This window comes from Diospyros lotus, chromosome 6, assembly GCF_014633365.1.
Source record: "Diospyros lotus cultivar Yz01 chromosome 6, ASM1463336v1, whole genome shotgun sequence".
NCBI classification, from domain to species: Eukaryota; Viridiplantae; Streptophyta; class Magnoliopsida; order Ericales; family Ebenaceae; genus Diospyros; species Diospyros lotus.
The window spans coordinates 3,794,243-3,818,525 of record NC_068343.1 but is presented as its reverse complement, the minus strand read 5'-3'; the positions used below and the strand labels follow the sequence as shown (position 1 = coordinate 3,818,525).

General features: G+C 37.0%; 2 protein-coding genes across 4 annotated transcripts in view; both read left to right on the top strand.

The window, feature by feature from the left end:
- The first annotated feature begins 1,126 nt into the window (after nt 1-1,126).
- Nucleotides 1,127-14,915, top strand: LOC127804877 (phosphatidylinositol 3,4,5-trisphosphate 3-phosphatase and protein-tyrosine-phosphatase PTEN1). Of its 3 annotated transcripts, none has more exons than XM_052341950.1 (8): nt 1,127-1,643; nt 2,704-2,960; nt 9,188-9,364; nt 10,025-10,138; nt 11,219-11,407; nt 11,905-12,174; nt 12,816-12,917; nt 14,467-14,915. In XM_052341950.1, exons 1-8 carry the CDS (start codon nt 1,628-1,630, stop codon nt 14,611-14,613), a joined length of 1,272 nt encoding a protein of 423 aa, XP_052197910.1. In that variant the 5' UTR covers nt 1,127-1,627; the 3' UTR covers nt 14,614-14,915. The 3 variants fall into 3 exon arrangements, with proteins under 3 accessions (XP_052197910.1, XP_052197909.1, XP_052197911.1); XM_052341949.1 differs by having other exon boundaries at nt 1,128-1,643; nt 2,651-2,960; XM_052341951.1 differs by having other exon boundaries at nt 1,130-1,643; nt 2,651-2,960; nt 11,938-12,174.
- Nucleotides 14,916-15,858: 943 nt separating this feature from the next.
- The window catches only part of LOC127804927 (probable ubiquitin conjugation factor E4), a 39,472-nt gene continuing 31,047 nt past the window's right edge, over nt 15,859-24,283 (top strand). Inside the window, exon 1 of the mRNA XM_052342031.1 lies at nt 15,859-17,133. Within this exon, the coding sequence (XP_052197991.1) occupies nt 16,298-17,133 (836 nt within the window). The 5' untranslated portion in view covers nt 15,859-16,297. The remainder of the gene's footprint in view (nt 17,134-24,283) is intronic.

Here is a 24,283-nt window from a genome sequence, read left to right as displayed (position 1 = left end):
TTAAGTTGTAAAGAGAATTACTAATTAAAGACAAAATACCTGAAATTTGGTTTCTCTTGTTTCATCTCAATCGTAATGATAAATATAAAATATAACTGTAATTATTTTGATGAGTTGTGTAAGAAGTAGACCAAATTTCTTATTTATAATAATAAAAATATTTTCTTAATAGTTATCATTTTCATCTTCTAAATTAAATAAAATTATAAAGTAATCAATTATCTTATTAAATCTTTTAATTATCTCATCAGATTATCATAATCACATCTGATATTAAATTTAATTATTTTATCAAATAAATATCATAATATTTAATAAAATATTTATACTAATTATATTATAGTATATCACATAATTGTTATTAATTTATCTAATATGATATTTTTTATTAATTATTATATAAACCATAAGATAATTCTTACCTTCTATTCTAATAGTTTTTTTTTTTTATTAAGTTTACCAACTTTTTCAATAACCTAGATATGCTTATATAAATAAGTTCTTTAATACAATGAATTATATTATTAATGCATTAATAATACTTTTTTTAAACTGATTCTAATTTATAAATCAAATTATAAATTGACTCTTAGAGTTTTAGTACATCACACGATGTTAATTAATAAAATAGATCAAATAATAGACAAAGAACAAAAGAGACAGAAAACCAAAAAAAAAAAAAAAACATAGAAGAGATAAAAAAAATTTCTTAAAAAAATACATTAGAATTGAAATTAAAATTTAATAAATCATTAAAAATTACTCCCATAATTCGTAATCGATAGATAGATATCATAAGGATGGAATAGGTGAAAATATATACTTATATTTCACATGATCTTTAGTTTAAATTTAAAAGATATATTTTGTTAAATTTAAATAAAGATATATTTTAATTTAAGAGTTACGTGATTCTTCAAGATAATACAAAAGACATATTTATCTTAAAAGATATGATTGTGATATTTTTAATGGGTATTTTTTTCTTAAGATATAATTAGAGAACATAAATCTTTTCCAATTTTCTAACAATTAAATCACACTATTTGGATTAATAAAAAATAAGAAAGCCTATAGATAATAAATGGGGAGAGAGAGAGAGAGAGAGAGAGATAAAAAAGAAATATCTCATACTGTGATATTTCCTGGTTTTGTATTTTGAACATCCAACCAGCCTTCCCGGGAAGGTCTTTTCAGTTGATGCCATGTGATTCCTCCTCTTCCTCCGGAGGGATTCGGTCTGTGAATCGATGGCGGCGGGGAGCGAGAGAGTCGGCGACAGATTCGGCCCCTTTTCCTCTAGCTCTGGGGCGATAAGGCAATTTGGGGCGCGAGGGTTGATCCGTTTTCCTAATTTAGCAGGGGATCCATTCGATTTCCTTACGTATATACTCACGCGACAGCAGCCACCCCCTTTTTTCGCTCCCCAAATCGGACCATGGACGCCCTCATCCTCGCCCTCCCTTCCCGGCCCCCTTAAAACTTCCTCTTCTCCCTCTTTTTCCCGTGTTCGGCCTTCCAGCGTTTCTAGGGTTTCTTCCGACGCCCTAGATTTCGCTTCTTCCTCCGTCTCCAACCAACGCCAAAGAGAATAATAGATCACCTGTGATCTGCATTCTGGAGCCCTATGCTCGCCTTAATTGGTATGCACTCTTTCTTCGAACGTTTATTGAGTTGTGAAATTCGATACGCAATATGACTTGGAATGCGATTGCATGTTTGTATTGTGTGTGTATTTTTGAACGAGGGAGGGTAAAGATGGTAGGTTTTTTTTATGGGGAATTCTAGACAAAAGATGATTGAAGAGCTGGAATTCATGAAGCCGATTACACTTGGTGGGTTTAAGGGCTTGTCTTGTTGTTGTTGTTGTCTAGCGTTGTTGCTCTGAGAATTATTTCTTTCTTCTTCTGATTCTAGTTATACTGACACGATGAGTAAACTCAGGGCCTGTTTAGAAAACATTTTTTTTTTTTGGTTTTTCAACTCTACTTTTCTATCGAATAATTAAGTATCTTAAAAGAAAATAGAAAACTCAGTTTTCTAATTTTTCAACTTTATACTATGAATTAGAAAATCTTTGTTTATATTTTCTAAATTTTTTGAAAATAAATATTATAACTTTTTGAAATATAATATTTTAGGATATTTTTAGTTATAAAATTAGAGTAGAAAACAAACAGTTGTTTTCTGAAACTGAACGGGGCCTAATGTCTTCGTTTGGTGGTTGGAAATGTTGTGTGCTGGTGTTTTATTGGGGGGAAATTCACCGAAAAGGGGGCAGGAGGAAGATTAATCAGAAATCTAGGTTTTTGTCAGGTGGAATTATTTCTCTTTTAGGAATTGCTGTTTTTTGATTTTCTGTTTATTTGCTTCTAAGATTCATCAGAAACAAGGAAAGACGCTAATTTTCTTCCCTGATTCAATTGTTTCTTCTTGCATTGTTTGAAGTTTTTGAACCCCGGTCATGTACTCTTGTTCTGATCCCTTACATAAATCTATTTGTATCATCATGCTCAACTTATGGATATACGCAACTAAAATCTATTAGGATTATTATTAGTAAATCTATTACTGAGAGAGCAACCCGTCTTTATATTGATCTAAAGGTACCTCTCAGCTCTTCCTTTTAACAAGTCCTTACAATGTGTAGGTGAGCAAACTACACCTGCCTGATGGGGTTTAAATTTTCAAAACTGGCACCAGGGAAGGCTGAAAATCCAAGTTTAGTCCATGTCCAACATCAACTTATCAATTATTTCTCCAGAAGTTTCTTCATACGGAACTTGGTATCCAAGCAAAGGAGGCGAATGCTAGTTGGTGGTTATGATCTTGATATGTCCTATATAACAGATCGTATATTGGCAATGTCATTTCCTGCAGAACGTATGAGATCAATGTACCGTAATCCTCTGTGGCAGGTTAAGTCTGTGCTTGACATGAGACATCAGGGCCACTATAAGGTGTGGTTTAGCAACTCTCACTTGTATATTTTATTTTATTTTCGTAGCTATGCTTCTTTTGTTTAGTTTTCCGATCTAAGTTCTATTTTTTCAGATTATGTTGTGTGAAAAAACGGTTACAGAAAAAACAGAGTCATCATCTTTTACTTTTTCCATTTCATTTGCCATTTTAACTGTAGGAGCTCCAATCTTACTCTCTTGAGAGTAGCTATTGGGCTCGAAGCTTTTGATGCGAGCCATTTTCATGGTTAATAGGTTAACAATATGTTGGGCTCATCTTATTTTGGTACCAGAGCTGTTAACTTAAAGTGCTCTTTCGCCATGGCTTGACCAATTTTCAGTACTTATAATAGTATTTGATGTAGTTTACAAATGACATAACAAATATATGTAGATTTTGAGTATCTTCTTAAATGAGCAGTTCTTTTTGGTGATTTTTTCAAAAAATATTTGTTGGCCAAGACAAATATTACAAAAGGAAAACATTTATTGATTTTTTATTGTTGAGAGATAAAGATGCAACAACCAATCCTAAAGAATTGAGAAGATGATCCGTGGATGAGATGAGAGGAATAAGAGGAGGATAACTCTCTCAGGTTATCCTCATGCTGATCTTATGTATTTGTAGATTAGTTAGAATTATTTTATCTTGTTATCTCATGCTAAAGTTTAGGAGTTTATCTAGTTGCTAAAGGTTAGGAGATAAGTTTGACAAGTTTGTATCAAACTAGGAGTCTTGTATATTTAATTCTAAACTGATAATGGAAAAGTTGAGAACGATAGTTTTGATTAATCTATCAGATTTCTTCATGGTATCAGAGCTCGATTTCGAGTTTTTGTGGTCACCAACGATTTAAAGTTCTATTTGTAAAAGAACTCTCTAACTTGCGCCATGGCTGATGAACAAACAGCCAGTACGGGGACTTCTATTCCTCTTCCAACAAAGAGCAGTCCAGTCCCTACAACCTCGTCACATTCTTCCGTAGCCTTCGATGGATCTTCCCTCCAGATTACTTTACACAAGTTGAATGGAACCAACTTCCGAGAGTGGTCACAATTTGTTATGCTTGTGATTAAAGGAAAAGGGAAGGTAGGCTATCTAACCAGAGAAATCGTAAAGCCTAGCCAAGATTCAACAGCCTATGGAGTATGGGAAGCTAAGAATGCCATTGTCATGGCATGGCTAGTGAACTCAATGGAGGAAGAACTTACCTCTTTTACAAAACAACAAGCGAGATTTGGAATGCGGTTCGAGAGATCTATTCAGATCTTGAAAATACCTGCCCAAAGCTTCCAAGTTCGATCCACCATTCGATCAACAAAGCAAGGTAACAACACGGTAACTGAGTATTACAATACCTTGACTGTATTATGGCAAGTGGTTGATCTCTTTCATGAGATCACATGGGAATGCTCGGCTGATGGAAGGAAGTATAACAAGATGGTGGAGAAAGAAGAGGATATTTGACTTCTTACATGGTCTAAATTCAGATTTAGATGAGGTAAGAGCATAGTTCTGAAAGGCGCGAGGCGCAGAGGGTCCTGGAGCCTGAGGCGCGAGGCGCACGAGGCGAGGCGCGCCTTTGCGAAGCGAGGCGCACCTTTTAGAAAAAAAACTAAAAATCTTGTAAAATCATAAAAAACTATCAAATTATCAATAATAACACATGCATATCATTAATGTTTCATTATCTTCAAATTCTAAACTAACAACATCAAAGTTAATTCATTCATCATACAATTTCTAAACTAGAAACATCATCAAAGTTCAAACTTAAAGTCTCAAACTCAAACAAGTACCAACCATCGTGCAAAGTTCTAAACAAACATATAAACACTACAAATCCACAATCAATAAAGAAGTTTTAATCATCATCATCATCATACCCTTCACCAAATTGAAAATCATCATCTTACGGTGCCATATTTTGCTCATCCCTGATTCCCTGTTATTTTCTTCTTTTGCATGTACTCTCCAATCTCTTGTTTTATTGATGGAGGACATTTTGGAATAGCTTTAGTATTCTCCACAATCAATAAACACTACAAGTCCACAATCAAGAAAATGCTTTCATTTTGAAAAATGCTATTTTTCTAGGTCTGGAAGATTAGCGCATTTTTGCTAAGTCTGGAAGATTAGGGCATTATAAGGAGACATATAAGAAAATGTTTTCATTTTGAAAAACTAACTCCCGGTATTTTGATAGTTAATATTCATTGTTGTTAAAATGATTTTTAATGAATTTTTCAAGAAATAGTAGGTATGTATTTTGGGGGTGGTAAAATCGCTAAATCCTGAATTTGTACTAAAATCAAAATTCTATTTTCTTATTGTTATGGATTTTGATTTTTTAGATATTTTTATTGAATCCAAATGGGGGGTACTTTCTTATTTACATTTATGTATTAAAGTAAATGAAAGAAAATATAAATAAAAGAAAATGTGGACATTTACTTAAACTAAAGAAATGTAAATAAGTAGTGATGTATACATGCTGAAACTGAGAAGAGGGGATGCTGGAGAGGAAAGAAAAAAGTGATGCAGGCAGGATGCAGGCGCAATTTTCATGAGGCGCGCCTAGGCGCGCCTCAGCTCCTCACCTTGCAAGGCGCGCGCCTTGCAGAAACCGCCTCGCCTCAGCCCAGGCGAGGCGCCAAACTGGCGCCTTGCGCCTAGGCGCCTAGGCGCGCCTTTAATAACTATGGGTAAGAGGACAATTGCTTGGAACTAAGCCCTTTCCCTCTATGAGAGAAGTATTTGTCGAAGTAAGAAGGGAGGAGAGTAGGAAGAAAGTGATGCTGCCTAGTGGTTCAACAAACAAAAGAATGTTACAGAATTCTGCCTTAAACATATCCCGTGGCCGGTCACCTATTACGGCTAAGGGAGAGATGCAGCGAGATAGGTAATGGTGTGACCATTGTAACAAGCCCTATCATACTAGGGACACCTGCTGGAAGCTGCACGGGGAACCAGCCAATTGGAAACTAAGGAACCAGCGAAAAGGTGTGCAGTTCGCCTATGTGGTGGAATCTGAAAAAGGGAATTCAGCCATAACACCAATCTCTTTCACCCCAAATCAACTAGAAGCCCTCCAGCAGTTGCTGAATCAAACCAAGGTGCAGAAGACAACCAAAAGTATGGACAACAACAACAACCAGGTGGTATCCTTAGCTAAACAAGGTAAGATCAGTCATTCTTTATTCTCCAAAAGGATGACCACAGGCGTTTGGATTATAGATACTGGTGCATCAGATCACATGACAGGTGATCTTGAAATTCTATCCAATTTTAAATCATGTGATCAGAATATTACTGTATTTATGGCTGATGGAACTAATACTTTAGTCCAAGGAAGGGGCATAGCTTATGTAACAGGGCTAAGATTAGAGTCAGTCCTTTGTGTTCTAAATTTGAGATGTAACTTGCTGTCAGTAAGCAAGATTACTCAGGATAAGGACTGTTCAGTGATATTCTCTTCTTCTCATTGTGTTTTTCAGGACAAATCTTCGGGGAGGACGATTGGCAAAGCTGAAGAGAAGGGAGGTTTATATCAAATCGTCAATCTTGATTACCAAAAGGAGTGTAGGTCATTTATTCAATCCTCTTTAGCTGCAGTTTTCTGATTTAATGTTATGGCATCAAAGATTAGGATACCCTAGCTTTGAGTATCTTAGAGTCTTGTACTCTTTAATTTCCATCAATAAAATTCAGGATTTCTATTGTGAACATTGCATTCTTGCAAAACAAACTAAGAGCACTCATCCAAAACATTCCTACAAACCTTCTCAGCCATTTCATTTAATCCATAGTGACATTTGGGGACCAGCCAGACTTTCAAATCTAACAAACACTCGGTGGTTCATCACCTTCATTGATGATTACACACGAGTTTGCTAGGTCTTCCTCATGAAAGATAAATCTGAAACCTATATGGTTTTCAAACGGTTTCATCTCATGGTTAAGAATATTTTCCAAACTTCCATTCATATTTTAAGAAGTGACAATGGTCGAGAATACTTCTCAAATGACTTTAACCATTATCTAAATGACATGGTATTGTTCATCAAAGCTCTTGCCCATACAACCCTCAACAAAATGGGGTAGCTGAGAGGAAGAATCGGCACTTACTTGAGACAGCTAGGGCTTTGATGTTCACTCAATCAATTCCACATTCTTATTGGGGAGAGGCAATTCTTACAGCATCCTACCTCATAAATCGTCTTCCTTCAAAGACCTTGAGCTATAAAACTCCCTTAAATGTCTTCCTTGAAGCTTTCCCTCACTATTCCAGGGCCTTAAACACTCTTGTTCCTAAAGTCTTTGGGTGTACCTCATTCGTACATCAAAACCAGTTAAATCCATCCAAGCTTGACCCAAAAGCACTTAAACGTGTGTTTGTTGGATTTGGATTCTACTGTCCTTAGCCATAAACCTAGATTGGAAACTGCACCAATTGGACATAAAAAACGCCTTCCTAAACGGAGATTTAGAGGAAGAGATTTACATGAAGATACCATCGGGGTTTGAGAAAGACAATACAAGAAATAAGGTATGCAAATTAAAAAAATCTCTATACTGCTTAAAGCAATCACCTAGAGCGTGGTTTAAAAGATTTAGTGATACTCTATACAAGCTGGGATATAAGCAGGGACAAACGGATCATACACTCTTTACAAAGATCAAGGAGGATGGTAGGAGAGCAATTCTAATAGTCTATGTGGATGATATCATTATCACGGGAGATGATAACCAAGAAATTGAGAAGCTAAAAGAGCAGCTAAAGCAAGCCTTTGAAGTAAAAGAGCTGGGGGAACTGCAATATTTTCTTGGTTTGAAAGTTGCAAGAAGTAAGAATGGCATTTTTGTATCCCAAAGAAAATACACTCTTGACTTGCTAAAAGAGACCGGCAAATTAGGGTGTAAACCAGCAAACACACCTCTAGAACCTAACTGGAAGAACAGAGAAGGAAAAGAAGAGCATCTAGTGGACAAAGGCATGTACCAACGATTGGTAGGCAAACTCATTTATTTGTCTCACACAAGACTGGATATTATCTATGCTGTGGTATTATTAGCCAATTCATGCATTCACCGACTGGGAGACACTTGGAAGCAGCTTATCACATTCTTAAATATCTTAAGAGAATACCGGGTAAGGGTCTTCTATTTACAAAAAGCCGAGACAAAGGTATAATAGGTTATGCAGATTCTGATTGGGCAGGTGCTGTGGAAGATAGCAAATCTACATTAGGCTATTGTACAAAATTATGGGATAACTTGGTAATTTGGTGGAGCGAGAAACAATAAGTGGTAGCTCGCAGCAGTGCTGAAGTAGAATATCTCTCAATCGCTCAAGCAATTTGTGAAATGGTATGGGTGGAAAGACTGTTGAATGATTTGTCTATACCAATATTATCTCCTAAGTTTCTATTTAGTGATAGCAAATCAGCTATCAACATTGTCAACAATCCGGTGTAGCACGACCAGATGAAGCGCGTCGGAATTGATCGCCATTTTGTCAAACAGAGCTTGAGGATGGCAATATTAAGTTGACTTATGTTCTAATAGAAGAACAACATGCAGACATTTTGACCAAAGCAATGGGAAAACAAAGTTTTGAATATATAAGAAGCAAGCTGGGAATATTTGATATATATTCCTCAGCTTGAGGGGGGGTGTTGAAAGATAAAGATGCAACAACCAATCCTAAAAGACTGAGAAGATGATCCGTGGATGAGATGAGAGGAATAAGAGGAGGATAACTAACTCTCCCGAGTTATCCTCATGCTGATCTTATGTATTTGTAGATTAGTTAGAATTATTTTATCTTGTTATCTTATGCTAAAGTTTAGGAGTTTATCTAGTTGCTAAAGGTTAGGAGATAAGTTTGATAAGTTTGTATCAAACTAGGAGTCTTGTATATTTAATTCTAAACTGATAATGGGAAAGTTGAGAACGATAGTTTTGATTAATCTATCGGATTTCTTCATTTATCATTCATGTTACCTATAAAGTATTGATTTAAAATTATTGAAGCTCAATTCTGTCGCTATGAGGATTCATTTGCACATGTTTCTATTCTGTTATATTATTCCAGCAGTGGCTTCCAGAATCATTTGCACATCTCTCTCTCTCTCTCTCTCTCTCTCTCAATATATATATATATATATGTGTGTGTGTGTGTAGATTTATGTAATGATACTTATTCATTTTTTGTACTTCGTAGGTTTACAATTTATGCATAGAAGAAGCTTATGATCCATCACATTTTCATGGTCGTGTGGAGAGATTTCCATTTGATGACAACCATGTTCCGCCTCTCCAATTGGTCAAGGATTTTTGTGAAAGTCTGCATTCATGGCTCTCCAGTGACCCAAAAAATATTGTAGTTATTCACTGCATGGTATATGTTCTGTACAATTTATTTTTCCTCCAAGTGATGTTTTGCCACATGTTTTTCTTTTTCTTTACCTTGGTTGTCTAAAACAATTTTTTGGCTATGTTTGCTTGAAATCTGATTGGTCTAGTATCAATTCATTTTTATTTAGGTTATTCTGTTTTATAATGATACAAATCCGCAAGCCTTGACTGAATCTGCAAGATGCAAAATTAGCTGTTATGGCATATGGGCTTGCTAAAATTGAAACTTGAAAATTCATGTTTGCAGAGAATTGTTGTGATGCCTGCTACTAATTAGAAGTCTTAATATGTAACTTTTGTATATGTGTGCCGTTTTGAATTCTATCAGCTCAGTTGTTGACAAAATGGTTGTGTATGTACTTTTTTTTAACTATAGTAAAGTCAGCCTAGTATTAACAATTAAACTTCTTTAAGTTTACTACCCATCAAAATTAGGGAAGAGAACAGCAATTTTTCCCTACCCCCAAACCTCAATCATGATTCTTGTATTCTTATTCTACCCACTCTACTCTTCTCTGTGTGTCAGGGTCTATCTCCAGCCATTGGAAGTGGAATTTTCAACTATTTGATCACTTCCTGAATGTGATAGTGTTTACCAGTTTATTGGCAGTTTCTTTTTTGGTGATATTTTTTTGATTTGCAGGCAGGCAAAGGCCGGACAGGCTTAATGGTATGTGCTTACCTTGTTTACTGTGGAATGTCAGCAGAGGAGGCCCTTCAGCTGTATGCACATAAACGAACCACCAATAACGAAGGGGTATGTCATAATAGAATAAGAAGAGCTATCATGTTAACTCGTGAAGTTAAATGATAGCAACATGCACTTTTGCAGTTTTTGGATTTGGAAAATATATTTAATTGAATCACCAAAGGCCATTCTCATCCAGTTGACGAAAGAGTAGATTTGATGAATCATTTCAGTCCTGGATGGGGAACAATGCAATTTAGGGAGAGCAAAAAACCAGTATAGACTTATAAAATTGTAGCTCTCTTACTTTTTGGTTAAACTTAAAAATTGATCAGAATTGACTACTAATATTGATGACCTTGTCAATAATATGTGATTTATACAAGTCTACTCATTATTGCTTGGATCTAGTAGTAGCTTATGATCAGGAGTGTGGCTGTGTCTTTGAAGTTCATTTGTAATTTTAAGGGGAAATGACCTAAAAATGAAAATTTTTGCTTGTTTTTCAGATTTATTCTTAAGTTTCAAGTTTTTCAAATAATTTAATAATCTTTTACATCTTTTGCAGTGTTATACCATTGTTTACCCACCATAAAGATTATGGCCCAACCATTATTCATGTGCTTTCATGTGACTTTTTAAACAGTCAGCAATATACAGTCATGTGAGAATACACAACTAACAGTTAGGGCATAATCTTAATCGTGATTAGACAGTATAATAACATTGCAATAAATTTCCATGGAGGTAAATTGATAAAATTGAAATGTAAGATCTAATATGAAAATTAGACAAAAGTTTTTGGCAATGTTTTAGTCATTTACCTTATATTTAAATAATTGTTGTAAGTTGGAGTACATTTTCCGTTCTTTGCTATCTGCCTACACATACAGTTTTAGAGTATCATGCATAAGGCATAAAATAATGGAGCATATATCATTCATATTTATGCTAATGTCTAAGTAATTTCATAAGAAATTAATCTGTAGCTTCAGTGCCTCCATAGAAATTTTTTTGTCTGTATTATCAGAAGAAATCAACCTTTAGTTAGCGTACTAAAGGGAATGTTTTGGACTCATCATTTAGAGTCATAATTTTCTTTATTATGTGTATACATTAAAAGATGCATTACTCCTCTTGTATTGACAGGTCTCAATACCTAGTCAATGCCGTTATGTAGGATACTGGGAGAAAGTACTTTCTTTTCCCAGGGGAGTTCATTGTGGCCCTCCAGATGTAGACTTGCCTCAACCATGTAGCAGGGAGTTGCTTCGGGTTCGACTTTATGACACGGTTAATATTTCCTCTGTCTTCTTTGTGGTCTCAGAGTTGCAAGAGGTAAGCCATCCAACTCTTTTAAGATATTGAATGATATAAAAATTAGAATATACTAGGAAGTCCACACAGAATAGCATTGGTTACAGAATCCTTGATACTTCAAAAAGAAATTACCTTACCCTTTTAAAAAAAAAAAACTTCTCCTTTTGTTTTGAGTTAATGACTGCTATTGTTTTCAGTACTTTATTGTTTCTTTAATAATATTTTGGAAATTGTCTCAGCCCTATGTACATCTTCAATGCCTTATTACACCAGAAGCCACGTGTTCTTCAATTTGTGTCAAAATTATTTTGTTTCAAGCTTGTTCTTCAGCATGTGTACAACCTTAGTCCTATGTGCTCACTCAATTTTTCTCTCATCTTTGTTTGCTTGTTTATTTTCGAGTGGGATAGCTAAAGCACTAGCAATAGTTCAGGCCTTTTAATTGCATTCACAATTTAGTGAGGATATTTTTGAAATGAAGGTTGGTGATCAGCTTTTATTTGTCATTTGATCAGAATTATCTCGCAATTCACACTGACTTTAAACAGATTCCTGGTGAACGATATTATCCACCTGTTGAAGTTTCTAAGAGCTGCTGCAGACATGCCAAAAAAGGTTGTCAGAGACAAAATAGCAATCGCTATTATCTATCTTTTATTGAACGGGATGAGGAGGGAACTGAATCAGAGCCAGAGACACCTCATCTGGTAGTTCAAATGGACACAGAGAGTCCCGTACTGTATCAGAAAAACTGCCTCGACTATTATTTTGAAAAACCAGTAAAAGTGAGACATCAGTATTACATTTTTCTATTTTAATCTGTTTTTGTATACCTGATTATGGAAATTTGAGGGCTTTAGTATGTAGGTAGGGAATATTTCAAAATTAGGAAATTTTCTTGGAAATTTAGAAAACTTAATGAAATAATTTTGGAGTAATGCCTATTGAAGGTAGTTTTCTAAATTGCCGATGAAAATAAGTTTGGAGTGGCATGTATTGACGATATGATGTGTGAAGCACAATTAGAATCATTTGGACATGTAAGAAGTTCTATGCATACACTTGTGAGGCGAGTAAATGAAATAGAAGAAGTTTGTAGCAAAAGAGTTTGAGAAAGACAAAACAAACTTGGTGAGAAACACTTTGATATGACATAGGATATAATAACTTTACGGAAAATATGATTATGGATGCAGTGAGGCTTGTGCTATTATTGTAATTTTGGATACATTTATTATCCAATTTATGTAGGAAAAAGCAATTCACATTTCAATGAACCTTATTGAATGTGGAATTATTTATCAATATTAGGACTAATTTGGCATCCATGTTATATGGCCTTTATGAGAAAGTGATTGAACTATTTCGCTACTCAATGAATTTCTGAGATGATACCTTCATAAAACAACCGTATTTTCTTTGACAGGTTACAGGAGACGTGCGTGTCATATTTTATGAAAAGCTGATTGGAGGGCGTCTCTTCTATGTTTGCTTCAACACGGCTTTCATTAAAAACAGTTTACTTCAGGTATTTAAGAATTTCTTAGGGGAAGCTTTTCCTTTTCTGTTCACATATCTAAGACATGCTTGGTAAAATCCTGGTCTGAATGTTATGATTTTTTTTGGCAAAATTTATCTGGATCTTGTAGAAAATCTCTTCCAATCTTAAGATTTCGTTATATGGTTTACAATCACAATCCTATCTAACTCTACCTTTGTTTAATGTGTTGATTTCCCTCTTTGTTTTGTGCTTTTTTTTAAATGTTAGTTGTGTCCCAACTTGTTCTATTCAAGTGTTAAGCTGTTTTCTGTTAAGATAAATTCTCAATTCAGAAAACAGAATCTAGAATTTCAATTACATGACCTAGTCTTTGAAGATAGAAAAAATAAATTCTGTTGTATGGTAACTCACATATGAAATATTGAAGCAAGTAGAACTAAAGAATTAGAGTCACACCAGAAAAAGCAAAGAAATAATTGAATACTTGCGTAATTGGTTGATAACTATTTCAATTTGTATGATACCCGCATTCAAAATCCTTGATAATGTAAAACACAATTTTGTTTGTCAATCATTACATAGGAAGAAAGTCATATGCTTGAATGAGGTGCCAGATCATGTGACTAGAGGCATTAAAGAATGTTTAGATTTTGCTGAGCTGATGGTGGCCAATCCCACTTGATGGGATTATGGCTTGATATGTTATTGTTGTTGAGCTGGTGGAGACAGAAACTTCAGATTTGCCATAGCTCTCTGTTTTTATTTTGTAAACCCTAAAAGTTTTGGTTACAACTCAAAAAAAATTCTTCTGAGACCTGGTATACTGTTTTAAATAACAAAGCTTTCAAAACATGGAATGCATATGTTAACTATTGGATTCTTATAATAATTTATATTTGATAAAGAAAGAAAAGCATGCATATTTTTCCCTTCTCTAATTGCGGGACTCCACATTGGATTTTTATTTTTTTGGCAAGTTGAAAAGCTTCTTCATTATTTGGTGGGAGCCAGTTAGGTAACATAACTATCTTTAGCTTTACATGGTTCATGTTTGAAATTGAGAAGATTCCCCTTCTCTAACGGGGGAATCTTGTCTTAACTCCCTTAAGTCACGCCCATGCTGAGGAGAGAATGACCCTGTCCCTTGCGTGCATTTACAAGGTTGACTTTTGGAAGATATATTTGACGTGGAGCAATTGGAGATAATTGGACAATTATCAGCATAACTCTTGGAAACAATAGAAAAAGTTTTTGGTTAATTTTGTGAATGATCTGAAAAGATGCAAGCTATCTTTTTGACTGTGAGAAGCATTTCATGTTGAGGGTATTAAGTTTGCCTTCTACACCCTGAGTCCTGCTAATGCATACCTGAGATTCCCCACTTTAAAGTTGATTGAGCCCCCGATAGTTAAAACATTCAGTTCAACTTAAAATATTTCAGTCTTCTTTAGGCCTTGAAGGCGTGTTATAAATTAAACGAGTCATGCTTTTTTTTTTTTTTTTTGAATCAACCATTTCTGCACAATAGGGAGATCGAATTCAAGTTGATTTATATTTTACCCGTTCCATGTTGCAGTTTTCATCAAGGGACTTGGATAAAATTCGAAGCAGAGGAAAGTCAATATGTGGCAGTGCATTTTGCTTGGAGTTACTGTTCGGTCCTGTTAACACAAACGACTCACTGTCGCCTCCATCGGGAGATGCTGATTTTATTGACGACTGAATTCTTTGACTAACGCGAAGAAGAATCTTGCCCAAAGTTTACAGAAACATCTCTTGTAAATTTATTCGGTAGGGGCGTTCATTACTGTTTAGTTGCGACTGGAAAGTGCTCTCTCTCTCTCTCTCTCTCTCTCTCATCGTGTACATTCGGGCTCCTCCTCCTCCTCCTCCTCCTCCTGCTGGCTCCCCCCCGTCCGTTTTTGGCTGGCGGATGTCAATGGGAAAGTACAAGAAAAGTTTTGTAAGTAGAAAGTCAAGTAAATTTTTATCAAAGAAAGAAAATTATCATCTTTTCTTCTATTATGATGACCTCTGTTAGTTTGGTTGACATTGGAATTTGAGAGTATATTAAGGGGAAGAGTTTTTGAGGTATAATTATTACTTTTTGAGTTTCATGGTCATGGGGCATCAGAATTGCATTCAGTTGGGCATTTTTGAGTTGCAATTTTAACACTCTGTTTGTTTCATGTCTTGAATTTCCAGTTCCAGCAACAGCAGGAGCCCTTCAAATTATTGGACTTACCCTTTGCTATGTATGTTAATAATAGATTTTGTGGTGGAGGGTAAAAGGACATAAAATGATGATTTGGCTTGCATGCTAATAATGCTGCTGTCAATCAGATTTTGGATCTGGTTTTAGACTAGACTTGCGGTTAGTTAAGAGCAGCATCATCATCATCATCATCATCATTATACAATAATATTAGTAAGACAGACAGACGTGAGAAAATATATGGTGTTTTGGTGCATCATGATATTTGTTTTCTTTCCATATAAAGTAAGCAACTCAAGTATATGATTTTATATATTAAATTAGAGATAATCTCTAATCTCTCATTTTTGTATATAATTTTTATGTTTTTTTTTTTATAAAATATCCAACATAATAACTGTATTTACAAGAATGCCACTCACTATAATATAATTTTAAGCATAAATTATTATAATTTGTCATGAAATAATCAAATAATTGATGTACTTATCATATGTATATATATATAGGACAGGACAAAAAAATTCAATAATAATTTTTTATATCTCGTAAGATATTATATTTTTAGGTAAAGTAAAGTTAATTATACGAATTATAATCCAAGTAAATGAAGAATTCCTAATAAGAGTAGAAGAAGAATGAATGGCATATATATAGAAGAAGGTAGTATACTATATCCAATATGTAGTGTAGTACCAACTTTAAAAATGAGATATATATATATATATATATGTAGAAGATTAGAAAACCCTAAACCAGAAGAAAGTCGTCTTCTTCTTCTTCGATCAATAAAACAAAACAAAACAAAACAAAATTCCTCTTTCTTAGGGCTTTGGCCAAGCAATTTGATAATTAATAGATGTCGCAATAAATTCCAAACTCCCACGCCGTTTGGGAAATATTATCGTCGGATTCCTCCCCAAGTTTTCACTTTCTTTTCATTTCCTTTAGGAGCAGGAAGGAATCCCAAATCCAAACCAAACCTAACCAAATCAATCGTCCTGTAGAACCCAAAGATCCATGGAGTCTCTCTGTATATAACTTCATTGCTATCCGCTTGTCTTCTCCGTCACTTCACGTCTCTTTGCTCTCGATTCCTTCGATTCTGTGTGTCCCGTTCAACTCATTCCGAGCTTTGATTAGGTTCTGATTATAGTTACATAGATTGTTGGGACTGAGGTAAACCGTGGCTATGGCGAGTCAAAAGCCCCAGAGATCTCCGGCGGAGATCGAAGACATCATTCTCAGGAAGATCTTTCTGGTGAAGCTGGTAGATTCTATGGAGACCGATTCCAGAGTAGTGTACTTGGAGATGACGGCGGCCGAAATTCTCAGCGAGGGGAATGATTTGAGACTGTCCAGGGACTTGATGGAGAGGGTTTTGATTGATCGCCTTTCGGGTGGGATTCCGTCGGCCGAACCCCCGTTTCAGTATCTGGTTGGGTGTTTTCACCGCGCGTATGATGAGGGGAAAAAGATTGCTAATATGAAGGACAAGGCTGTGAAGTCGGAGATGGAGTCGGTCGTTAAGCAAGCGAAGAAACTGGCAGTGTCGTATTGTAGGATTCACTTGGGAAATCCTGAATTGTTTCCCAGTTTGGCGACTGATAAGTCAAATGCGTCGCCATTGTTGCCCTTGATTTTGTCAGAAGTTTCGAGCTCGTTGGATGGGTTTGGAGGGGGTGGGAGCAGTGGAGGGGTTGTGGCTCCTCCGGGGTTTCTTGAAGAGTTCTTTCGGGATTCGGATTTTGATACTCTGGACCCCATTTTGCGGCAGTTGTATGAAGATTTGAGGGGGAGTGTACTGAAGGTGTCTGCTCTGGGGAATTTCCAGCAGCCTTTGAGGGCTTTATTGTTTTTGGTTGGTTTTTCCATTGGTGCCAAGTCTCTGGTGAACCACCCTTGGTGGATTCCAAAGGGTGCCTATTTGAATGGCCGGGTTATTGAGATGACCAGCATTTTGGGGCCCTTCTTTCACGTTAGCGCTCTTCCTGATCATACCATCTTCAAAACTCAGCCTGATGTTGGGTGAGTTTCCCGTTTTATTGTACGTCTACTTGTGCATATGCTTGCAATTATTATTATTGTTGTATTGGTGAAACAAAATAAAGAAAGAGAAAACATTGTCAATTACACTGAAAGTTTGAAGCTGAAATAAGCTAAACTCTTGAAAGCTTACTTGAGAATTTATTGAATCCGAGTAGAGATATTTATATAAGGAAAAGGATCTATTCTATCTCCTACAAAACAAGAACAAATTCAAATTTAGATCACAGTAACTAATATTAAAAAATGTTGGAATTTATCTTCTGAATTTAAGCTTGAATCTTTCCATTAATCTTGGAGTTTTATCTTATCTTCAGGGCTTCCTTATCTTTTAGATCTTTATCTTATCCAACCACCTTATCTTTTCCTTTTCAAAACACCCAATCTCGTCCAACACTCCCTCTTAACCTGGAGAATAGATACTAATCATTCCCAACTTGCCAATTAGCAATTCGAAACTTGGTCTTGCCATAGCTTTTGTAAACACATCAACCACTTGACTTGTTGTAAGAATATAGGATAGATTAATTCCTCCTTCCTCAATTTCCTTCTTTATAAAGTTTCGGCCTATTCTTATATGCCTCTTTCGATCACACTGAATTGGATTTTTAACAATACTAGTTACTGATTTACTATCACTGTACACTTTTGTTTGTTGTGACAAAGGAACATGTAAGTCTTCCATTAGCCTTTCTAACCAAATCACTTCACAGATTCCTTGAGCTATAGCTTGAAATTCTATCTCAGCATTGTTGTGGGTAACAACCGACTGTTTCTTACTTCTCCATGTAACTTCATTTCCCCATACTTTGGTACAATAACCTAAAGTTGACCAGCCATATTCAATAGACCTTGCTGGTCCTGCCCAATCCGCATCAACAAAGCCCTCATTTCCTCTCTTCTCTGTTTTTTGAAATAGTAATCATTTTCCAGGTGTTCCTTTTAGATACATGAGGACATGAAAAATAACATTCATATGTCTTTGAGTGGGAGAATGCATATATTAACTTATTACACTTACTACATAGGCTATATCCGGCTTTGTAAGAGACAAGTAGATTAATTTTCCGACCAACCGTTGATATCTTTCCTTTTCTACTGGGGCATCATCATTAATTTCTCCAGATTTTCAGTTCTTTTCTAGGGGTGTCCCAATAAGTCTATACCCTAACATACTTGTTTCTTTAAATAAATCAAGAGTATATTTTCTCTGTGAGATGAACAAACCTCCTTTATTCCAAGCCACCTATATTCTTAGGAAATACCTCATTGTTCCTAGGTCTTTGACTTCAAATTCAGCTCCCAATTGCTTCTTCAAGTTCTCTATTTTTTGCATGTCATCTCCTGTCACTACAATATCATTCACATAGACGATTAATATAGCCTTGCTTCCATTTGTTGTGTTTTGTGAACAAAGTATGGTCTGCTTGCTCTTTTTTATATCCTAACCGATTTAGGGTCATGCTAAACCTCTTGAACCAGGTTCTTGGTGATTGTTTTAACCCATACAGAGACCTCTTAAGCTTACAAACCTTTCCATTGTCAACTTCATGCTCAAAACCAGGAGGAACCCACATATATATCTCATCATCCAAATCTCCATTAAGGAAAACATTTTTAATATCAAATTAAAATAAAGGCCGCTCTAAATTAATAGCAATAGAGAGTAATACCTTGATAGAATTCAGTTTTACCACAGGAGCAAATATTTCCTTATAGTCAATCCCATAGGTTTGGGTGAATCCTTGGGCCACCAATTGAGTCTTATATCTTTCAACACTCCCATCTGCAAGATGTTTTACTGTAAATACCCACTTACATCCAGTTACCTTCTTATTTGAGGGCAATTTTACTATGTCCCATGTATTATTACCAACCAAGGCCTTCATTTCTTCCAAAACAACCACCTTCCACTTAGGATCCTTCATAGCACATTGGATGGTTTTGGGAACTTCAATGTTGTCAATACTTGCAACAAAAGCCTTGAACTGAGGAGACAATTTTTTATTAGTCAAATGATTAGAAATAGGGTAGTTGACACATGACCTTACCCCTTTTCGCAATGCTATAGGAACAACTCGATCCAAATTATCATCCATCCTTGTAGTAGTGTTGTCCTTAGATGAACCAGCCTTTAGATTTGATGGTTGACTGTGCAAAGATTCCCGATGGCCTTTAGGCTATCTGGAGTATACTAGAAGAGGATTGTTAGAAGGGGGAAGGTTAGGAGTTGGAAGGTGGTGAGTATCAATGACTGTTTTAGGAGTAGAGGTATCAGACATGTGCGGATCTGGAATAGAAATATCAGGAGAGTTAGGGGCTGCTAGTAAGTATGTTGTTAGGAGTTGATGCTCCTTGAGAACATATTGGCAAGGTAGATGGAATAGAATCAAGCAGAGGAAGAGAAATGAGAGGATCCCTAGGCCACTGTGTGCTAGTAATCTCCTCTAGAGAAGATATAGGAGGATAAAATGGGCGATCCTCATAGAATGTGATATTAGAGGACACAAAAAATCTGCGGGAGGAGGGACAATAACACTTGTATCTTTTTTGGGAAGGAGACCCAACAAAGATACACTTAAGTGCCTTTGAATTGCAGGGTTTTAGAGAGAACACGATTGATGATATAAGAGGCTGTAAGAACAACTTCTCCTCAATAAGAGTGAGGAACATTGGTAGTGAACATTATGGCTCATGCCACCTCAAGTAGGTGTCTGTTTTTTCTCTCAGCTATCCCATTTTATTGAGGGGTGTCATGAGAAAGGCCTTTACCATGGCTCATTTAAATTTTTGTTACTTTTACTACTGTAATTCATGATGTAGAAGTTAGTTTATTTACTTTTACTATTGCAAGTCCTAATGTAGAGGTAGTTACTGCCATGTGCAAGGAAGTTAGGGGAATAGCAAGTTTGTTAGGGTGTATGGCCCACCCTGGCAAGAGAATCTCTTCTCCCAAACGCTGGTGTATATTTTCCCATCCTGAGGATGAATGGAATGAACGAAAATATCAGAATTCTACAATACCTCTCTTATCTCTGTTCTCTCTCGTTCTTCTCTTTGTTCTTCCTCATTCTTCTCTGTTTCGGTGTTTGATCCTTCTAATTCATACCAGATTAGAAGGGAAGGCATTGTCAGGCTCAGGCCGTGACAATCTTGGTATCAGAGCAACAATTCTCGGTCGGTGCTCTGTGGAGAGGTGCAATGGTGGAAGGAAACTGCATGAAGAACTTGGAGTTGCAGTTATAGTAAGTCAGCTCGACGATGAACGACTTCCAGAATTGAGTAGACCAACTGGAGTTCGGGGCTATTTGGAACCATGAGGCGATCGTGGCCGTTGATCATAAATTGGAGAGTTCTATGGAAGGACTGGAGTGAAGATTGGAAGGGTCGATTGCGTGAGTGCGGGAAGAGATGGGAGCTCAAATACAGTGATTCATGGTGATGTTCACTTGCCAGAATTCGATAAGGGTCTCCCCTGATTTCCCTCCTAGAGAAAGGAATGAGCTAATCTTGCAAGGGAATAGGATGAGCAGGGGAAATGGGGCCTCTGAGATTGAGGTAGACCCGAAGAAGGGGTTGGAAAGGATGATGGGTAGGGACAGAGAAGAACTGCACCACCCTCATCATCCAGGGATTCCTATGCCTTGGATGGAAATTCCAGTATTTGAAGGAGTTAATCCTCGATGGTGGTTGAGGAAATGTGAAAGGCTGTTCGAGTGGTACAATATACCGAGGATGCAGAGGGTGAGCTTGGCCACTGCATATTTCAGTGAGGTAGTGGATGCTTGGTTTCAAGGGTGTTTAAGGGTGAGAGGAGAGTACACATGGGAAGAGTTCTCTGATAAACTCTGTGAGCTTTGGGGAAAGGAGTATGGTGGACGCCATTGAGGAATTTAATAAACTAAGGAAAACAGGGAGTGTAGGAACCTATTTACGTAGGTTTGAGGAACTCGGGTCTTATGCGATCGGCTATAATCCTCACCTCTCAGAAGCTTACTTTGTGTCTAGCTTTATAAGTGACCTGAGTGAAGAGTTACGGTCAATGGTCAAAATGATGAAGCCCCAAACGGTAGAACAAGCATCTGAGAGTGCCCGTTTGCAAGAGATGCTAGTGGAGACCCTAATTAAGGAACAGAGGCAGCAACCAAGGGGGGTGGTTGCAGGAACATCCAACATGGGAGGAAAGGGCTATGACTGAGAACCGGTGAAGAGGGGTAGTGGAGTGAAAAATGTGATTGGGTCAAGCTTTGTTCCCTTTGGGGTGCAGCTCAAGGAGCACAAGAGGTTAGCTGACATTTGCTTTCGATGTGGGATAAGTACCATCTCGGACATCAATGTAAGAGGCAAATCCTGCTGCTGGAAGGTGATGAGGAGGATGAACAAGAGGAGGCAGAGGAAGAGGGCTGGGGGGATATTGGGGTAGAAGACAATGGAGAGATCTCCATTCATGCATTGAAGGGAGTAGCTAACAACAAGATCATTAAGGTGGAGGGGCTTAAGGGCAACAATCTCATGATTCTAATAGATAGTGGGAGTACCCACAACTTTCTTGATGAAAGCACAACAAAAAGGCTGAAATGTCAACTCACAGGGACTCCACCCTTGAGTGTGACACTAGCGAATGTCCAAAGGGTGTTGAGCAAATCAGCCTATAATGGCTTTTGCTAGGAGATGCAAGGGGAGAAATTAGAAACAGATTTGAGGCTATTACAGTTGGAAGGTTGTGATGTGGTTTTAGGAGTGGATTGGATGAAAGGGGTGAGCCCCATTAGCTTTGATTTTAATCGGATGAAAGTATCTTTTGAGTAGGAGGGAAGGAAGATGACATTATTAGGGGGAAAAGAGGCTGGAACATGTAAGATGATATCAGAGAAGAGATTATAGAGGGTGATCAAGAGAAAATGGAATCAGCTAGCGCATCTTTTCTCAATTGTGCAGCCAAGGAGGTACAAGGAGATCATGTACTGCATGGGCAGATCTACCTAACAGTTAGCACACACCCTAGGGGATGTTAGATCAGGTACATCATTTAGATCTCCTTAATAAACTATTGGTAGAATTTGAGGATCTTTTTATTAAACCCCAATCACTCCCTCCTATCAGAATGTTGGACCACTCTATTAACCTAAAACCAAATACTGAACCTATTAACATTAGAACTTACTGTTACCCTCCATTTCAGAAGAATGAAATTGAAAAAATGGTCAAGGAAATGCTTTAACAATCCATCATTAGAACTAGCCAAAGCCCTTTTGCTTCCCTTGTCCTATTAGTTAAAAAGAAGGATGGAACATGGCAATTTTGTGTGGATTACTGCCAACTAAATGTTATGACCATCAAAGATAAATTCCCTATACCGTTGGTGGAAGATCTTTTGGATGAACTTCGCCATGATCAATTCTTTTCTAAGATTAACCTATGCTTGGGTTGCCACCAAATTAGGACAAAACTCGAGGATATCCACAAAACAACTTTTAGAACTCACCATGGACATTTTGAATTCTTGGTGATGCCATTTGGGCTCACCAATGCCCCGACTACTTGTCAATCTCTCATAAATAGAATTTTGAACCCTATCTTCGAAAGTTTATACTAGTATTCTTTGATGACATACTCATTTACAGCTCCACTTTTGAACAACATTTAACCCACCTTAGAAACTACCCTTGACATCCTCAGATCTCATCAGCTTTTTATTAAGAAATCTAAGTGTGCATTTGGTTAAGGGCAAGTGGAATATTTGGGACACCTTATATCAAAAGGAGGGGTGAGTACTGACCCTAGAAAAGTGGAGGCCAAGGTGTCTTGGCCAAGGCTGACTTCAGTGAGAGCCTTAAGGGGATTTTTAGGGCTAACAAGGTACTACCGTTGGTTTGTAAGGAACTATGGGGTAATTAGCAAGCCTTTAACCAAATTGTTGAAGAAGGGAAGTTTCAGCTGGGGGCCAAGAGTAGAAGAGGCATTCGAGAATTTAAAAAGGGCCATGAGTAGGGTGCCAATGCTAGTGCTTCCTGATTTCAATTAGCCCTTTATTCTGGAAACAGATGCAAGTGGAATAGGGATAGGGGCAGTTTTGGTGCAGGAAGGAAGGCCTCTAGCATTCTTAAGTCAGGTGTTTGGTCCTAAACACTTAAGGCTCAGCATATATGAAAAGGAATTCCTAGTGGTGTTGATGGCGGTTGACAGGTGGAGGCACAGATGGGGGTAAATTTATAATCAAAATAGACCATAAAAGTTTGAAGTTCCTGTTACAACAGAAACTTCAAATGCAACTGTAAAGGAAGGGGATGGTCAAACTCATGGGATTAGATTATATAATACAATACAGAAAAAGGAAGGAAAATGTAGCCGTAGATGCACTTTCAAGGTGCCATGAAGAAGGGAGTTCTACGACTATGACAGTGGTGGTTCCCCAGTGGCATCGAGAGGTTATTGACAGCTATGAGGGGGATGATAAGCTTAGACCCTTATTGGAAGGATTGGCTGTTGGGGCCAACGAGGTAGATGGGTATACTTTAAATGGAGGAATGTTGAGACACCAGGGGAGAATAGTGATTGGAGATAATGCAGACCTCAAAAAGAAGATATTTTAGGCCTTGCATGAGTCTCTCTTAGGGGGGCATTTAGGGGAACAAAATACTTACTTGAGAGTTAGATGGATTTTCCATTGGTCGAGGATGAAATCAGAGGTTAAGGAATTTGTGCAGGCATGCAACATCTGTAAGAGATGTAAATCAGAAACGGTGGCCTACGCTGGGCTACTGCAGCCTTTGCCTATCCTAGAACAAGCTTGGTTGAGTGTGTCTATGGACTTTGTGGAAGGATTGCCCAGGTCAGAGGGTAAGGACATCATTCTAGTAGTAGTGGATAGACTGATTAAGTTTTCCCATTTCATAGGGTTGACTCATCCTTACACAGTTCAAGAGGTAGCTAGGGCTTTCTTGGATTGAGTGGTTAAGTTACATGGGACTCCTAAGTCCATTGTTTTAGACAGAGATAGAATTTTTACCAACTTAATGTGGCAAGAGTTGATGAGGTTGTTGGGAACAAAATTGAGCATGTCCACAGCTCATCACCCTTAAACAGATTGACAAACCGAGAGGCTGAACCAGAGCCTTGAGACTTACCTAAG

What these genes read in the sequence shown, in the direction of transcription:
- LOC127804877 (XM_052341949.1), top strand. Translation starts at nt 2,673, where the DNA reads ATGGGGTTTAAATTTTCAAAACTGGCACCAGGGAAGGCTGAAAATCCA. An exon ending in TTGTAGTTATTCACTGCATG is followed by an intron (nt 9,365 to 10,024) that starts GTATATGTTCTG and finishes TTTGATTTGCAG; the next exon opens with GCAGGCAAAGGCCGGACAGG. An exon ending in TTAAAAACAGTTTACTTCAG is followed by an intron (nt 12,918 to 14,466) that starts GTATTTAAGAAT and finishes TCCATGTTGCAG; the next exon opens with TTTTCATCAAGGGACTTGGA.